The 4,606-nt window shown below is 47.9% G+C and overlaps 1 protein-coding gene across 1 annotated transcript; it reads left to right on the top strand.

The window, feature by feature from the left end:
• The first annotated feature begins 1,040 nt into the window (after positions 1 to 1,040).
• On the top strand, positions 1,041 to 4,229 carry CTGF (connective tissue growth factor). The gene is made up of 5 exons (XM_004673855.2): positions 1,041 to 1,306; positions 1,430 to 1,652; positions 1,918 to 2,169; positions 2,290 to 2,501; positions 2,848 to 4,229. Exons 1-5 carry the CDS (start codon positions 1,241 to 1,243, stop codon positions 3,142 to 3,144), a joined length of 1,050 nt encoding a protein of 349 aa, XP_004673912.1. The 5' UTR covers positions 1,041 to 1,240; the 3' UTR covers positions 3,145 to 4,229.
• The last annotated feature ends 377 nt before the right edge of the window (positions 4,230 to 4,606 follow it).

Below are 4,606 nucleotides of genomic sequence, written 5' to 3'. Positions count from 1 at the left end.
CTGCAAGACATAAGTCCAACCCGCACTTGAAGATTATAGGTTTTAGTATAAGAAAAATCACTCATTTCTGGAAGACCCATAATTGTGTTTCAAATGGCCCAAATAAATCTCACACTTCTGCTGGTTGCCCCCCTTTTATGATTCTCCTCTTTCCCTTCCTTGAGGCTTTTTACTAACTACCAGAGCCTTACCTACCTAACATATCATCAGTTGCTTTGACATAACAATAGACCCAATTTTTTCTGGAACTACTGATGTCCACTCAGTCTTTTCCTCTCTAAACTGTTCCACATACTAAGCGAAAACAAAGCAAGAGTGTTGGAAATCTCCCCCAGAAAATTGTCCACACTCAGACCCCTGGTTTTGTTTGCTTGTTTTCTTGTCTGGCAATGAGCATGCAAGCCTCTCCCATGACAAATGATCAAATCTCTCTATTTCCAACACAGAATTCAGGGTTTTCTGGGAATTTCAACTGATTAAAAGCACTCTCCAAAAAGTTTCAAGGCATACAGCCCTTAAAACTAAAATCATGACAAAAATAATAAAAGGGAAACCCTTTCGAATTTTTTAGGAATCCCTGCTGTTAGCCTCTGCAGTTAACTACCTCCTGAAAAGAATTTGTGTCAGTGGGTAGACTCGAGACAACTACTGGAAACTGAAGTCAGTAGTATAAAATAGTAAAAATAATTGATGATGTGTTTACAAATGATATAAATCAGAAAGGGTTTGAAGAGGGAAGGGGGAAAAAATCCTATTTGGTGTTGGAAATAATGAAATACTGAGCATCTTTTTTTTCCCTCTTTTGGGTGAGTTGGAGTGTGCCAGCTTTTTCAGACGGGAGGAATGTAGAGTGTCAAGGGGTCAGGATCAATCCGGTGTGAGTTGATGAGGCAGGAAGGTGGGGAGGAATGCAAGGAATGTCCCTGTTTGTGTAGGACTCCATTCAGCTCATTGGCGAGCCGGGGCTCCCCGGAGTGTATAAAAGCCTCGGGCCGCCCGCCCCAGCCGCACACAACTCTTCCCTACTGAGAGGAGGCAGCCAGTGCAACTCCAACCACAGGCGACCCACCACCGCCTCCAGTCCGACGGCAGCCGACCCGGCCGACAGCTTCCGAGACCAGAGTCCGCTGTGTCCAGGACCCACCTGCAGCCCGAGACCGCGTCACTCTCCGTCCGGTCGCGCCTCTCCCACCCCGCCGCCGCCGCCTCGCCCTCCGACCAGCAGCCCCTGACGCCGACCATGACCGCCTCCGACCTGGGCCCGGTCCGCGTCGCCTTCGTGCTCCTGCTCGCGCTCTGCAGCCGGGTAAGCGCAGAGGGACCCCAGCCGCGGCCAGGCCTCGGGGGTGGGGAAGAACTCGGCGGGGCAGGGAAGGGCCGGCTGGCGCCGAGGGGCGTGAGCCTTGCTGACTTCACCCTCCTTCCCCAGCCCGCCTCTGGCCAGGACTGCAGCGGGCAGTGCCAGTGTGCGGCCGCCCCGGCGCCGCGCTGCCCGGCGGGCGTCAGCCTGGTGCTGGACGGCTGCGGCTGCTGCCGGGTGTGCGCCAAGCAGCTGGGCGAGCTGTGCACCGAGCGCGACCCCTGCGACCCACACAAGGGCCTTTTCTGCGACTTCGGTTCCCCAGCCAATCGCAAGATCGGCGTGTGCACCGGTAAGATCTGCAGCCCCTGCCCGGGAGCTGAGGGCCTGGGGGCGGGGGAAGAGCCAGGGGCGCTCGGTGACCCAGCGCAGCCTCATTCAAGTCCACCCGCCCGCCAGAAAATAAACCGTGGCAATTGAGTCCCTTCCTGGGGCTGTTTCAGTCCTCGCAATGGATCCCTGAGCCCAGCTCTAGCCCGGACGCACTTACTGTTGGAGCACCGAACAGAGCCAATGTCTGACCTTTGCATCCCTCTTTCCCCCTTGCTTTCCTTCAGCCAAAGATGGTGCCCCCTGCGTCTTTGGTGGGACAGTGTACCGAAGCGGAGAGTCTTTCCAGAGCAGCTGCAAATACCAGTGTACTTGCCTGGACGGGGCTGTAGGCTGTGTGCCCCTCTGCGGTATGGACGTTCGCCTGCCCAGCCCTGACTGCCCCTTCCCTCGGAGGGTCAAGCTGCCCGGGAAATGCTGCGAGGAGTGGGTGTGCGACCAGCCCAAGGACCACACCGTGGTTGGCCCAGCTCTGGCAGGTTAGTGGCATCTTCCTGAGTCAGTGTTGTGACCCTCACCTGGGGGCTGAGTCCTAACTTTGTGGAGGCTCAAAGGTGGATGCCTTCTTAACGTTGCGTGGGTGTGCTCTGCTCTCACAGCTTACCGACTGGAAGACACGTTTGGCCCAGACCCAACTATGATTCGAGCCAACTGCCTGGTCCAGACCACAGAGTGGAGTGCCTGTTCCAAGACCTGTGGGATGGGCATCTCCACCCGCGTCACCAATGACAACGCCTTCTGCAGGCTGGAGAAGCAGAGCCGCCTCTGCATGGTGAGGCCTTGCGAAGCCGACCTGGAGGAGAATATTAAGGTAAGAGTTCTGCTCCTGTTCACTGATGCTCGTAGAGTGATAGTGCATAGAACTACAGTTAGGTTTCAACCTTATTATTACAGGTTTTCCCAAAATGTGCTTTGAACTGTTTTGCGGCAATGAGAGGGATGCTGCCTAGCAGGAACCCCCAGCTCTCCACTAGAAATGTGTCATTCAATACATTCCAAAGAAAGGCTATGTCTGTTTTTAGAAAACTGGCAAGAAGCTGGAACTTCAGCTCCTCAGAATATAAACAGACATCAGACAACACAGAGAGGTTGAAAAAGTCACTCCTTTTATAGAAACATTGATTTTTTTTTCCCCTCTTCCCTTCTCTTTTCCTTAGAAAGGCAAAAAGTGCATCCGTACCCCCAAAATCTCCAAGCCTGTCAAGTTTGAGCTTTCTGGCTGCACGAGTGTGAAGACATACCGGGCAAAGTTCTGCGGAGTGTGCACAGACGGCCGGTGCTGTACCCCTCACAGAACCACCACCCTCCCTGTGGAGTTCAAGTGTCCCGATGGGGAGGTCATGAAGAAGAATATGATGTTCATCAAGACCTGTGCCTGCCATTACAACTGTCCCGGAGACAATGACATCTTTGAGTCACTCTTCTACAAGAAAATGTACGGTGACATGGCATAAAGCCAGAGAAAGTGAGAGACATTAACTCTGTAGGTTGTAACTTGAACCGATTCACATCTCATTTTTGTGTACACATGATTTCCTTAGCACATGTTATTTAAATCTGTGTTTGTAACTGGGGAAAAGAAATGTTCCCACCAAATTCCAAATATTGTGCCATGTGATATTCAAATAATCTAACAACCCCAGACACTGGTTTGAAGAAAGTTAAGACTTGACCTTGACAGTGGGACTACATTAGCTCATTGCAACAGAATGTATACTAAGGATTGGCTTTGGGAGCAGTGGGAGGGGCCGTAGAGAGGTTTGTCATCTTAACTTAATAATGTGCCTGCTGTTTGGAGTGTAATTAGAGGGAACTTAGCCTGTTGGTTAGGTGACCTGCCTGAAGCGCCAGTGCCAGCTGGTATGTGTGCTCTCCAGCCAATCATGAGGCAAAGTCAAGTTCTTTAAGTCAGAACAGCAGATTCAGCTCTGACATTCTGATTCGAATGACAGTCAGTTTTCAGGAATCAGAATCTTGTCTATTAGACTGGACAGCTTGTGGCAAGTTAATTTGCCTGTAACAAGCCAGATTTTTTTTTTTATTGATATTGTAAATGTTGTGTATATATATAAATATATATATATATTTGTACAGTTATCTAAGTTAATTTAAAGTTGTTTGTGCCTTTTTGTTTTTGTTTTAAATGCTTTGATATTTCAAATGTTAGCCTCAATTCTGAACACCATAGGTAGGATGTAAAACTTGTTTGATAATTCAAAGCATGAAATGGATATTCAAATGGAAATTCTGTTCAGTTAGAGTGACAGTCCATCTAAACAGTTTGCTGGAGGTGAGGCCGAGATGTCCTTGGAAGTCTGATTTATGGGTTGGAACTGTGGTAGCCTCACTTTTAATAAACAAATGACCTTTATTAATAAATGAGTGGCTCTATAAAGCTGATCAGTTTTTCCACCTGGAAACATTTGTTTCTACTTTGACTATGACTGTTTTTTGGACAGTTTATTTGTTGAAAGTGTGACCAAAAGTTACATGTTTGCACCTTTCTAGTTGAAAATAAAGTATATATTTTTTCTATAAAGAACTTGGTTATTCATTTATTTCCAAAATATTTCTGAGTGTTCTTAAGTATAAATGGGAAGATTTGGTTGGTCTTAAAACAGTTCACCAGTAATTCTCGAAAGATCTTTTCTCTTAAACACTAACAACTGTCATCACTTCACTACACTTTTTGCATAGACCTTTCACATTGCATATACACATGTTATATTGATCACGTGGACATTTTAAGAGATAGCCACAGTATTTAGAAACATTTCAGTTTTCCCTAGATAACTTCAGTCACTCCTAACTTCTATCACTTTACCCTTGGTCCTGTTTATATTTACTCCCTCTCTGGTCATTGTGGGCATTGAATATACAAACCCCATGTCACAAACTTACTTTAATGTGCTTTGT

This window comes from Condylura cristata, unplaced genomic scaffold (assembly GCF_000260355.1).
Source record: "Condylura cristata isolate star-nosed mole 26May11 unplaced genomic scaffold, ConCri1.0 scaffold00001, whole genome shotgun sequence".
NCBI lineage: Eukaryota > Metazoa > Chordata > Mammalia > Eulipotyphla > Talpidae > Condylura > Condylura cristata.
Note: the sequence above shows the minus strand (reverse complement) of the source record. Positions and strands in the feature narration are given on the sequence as shown.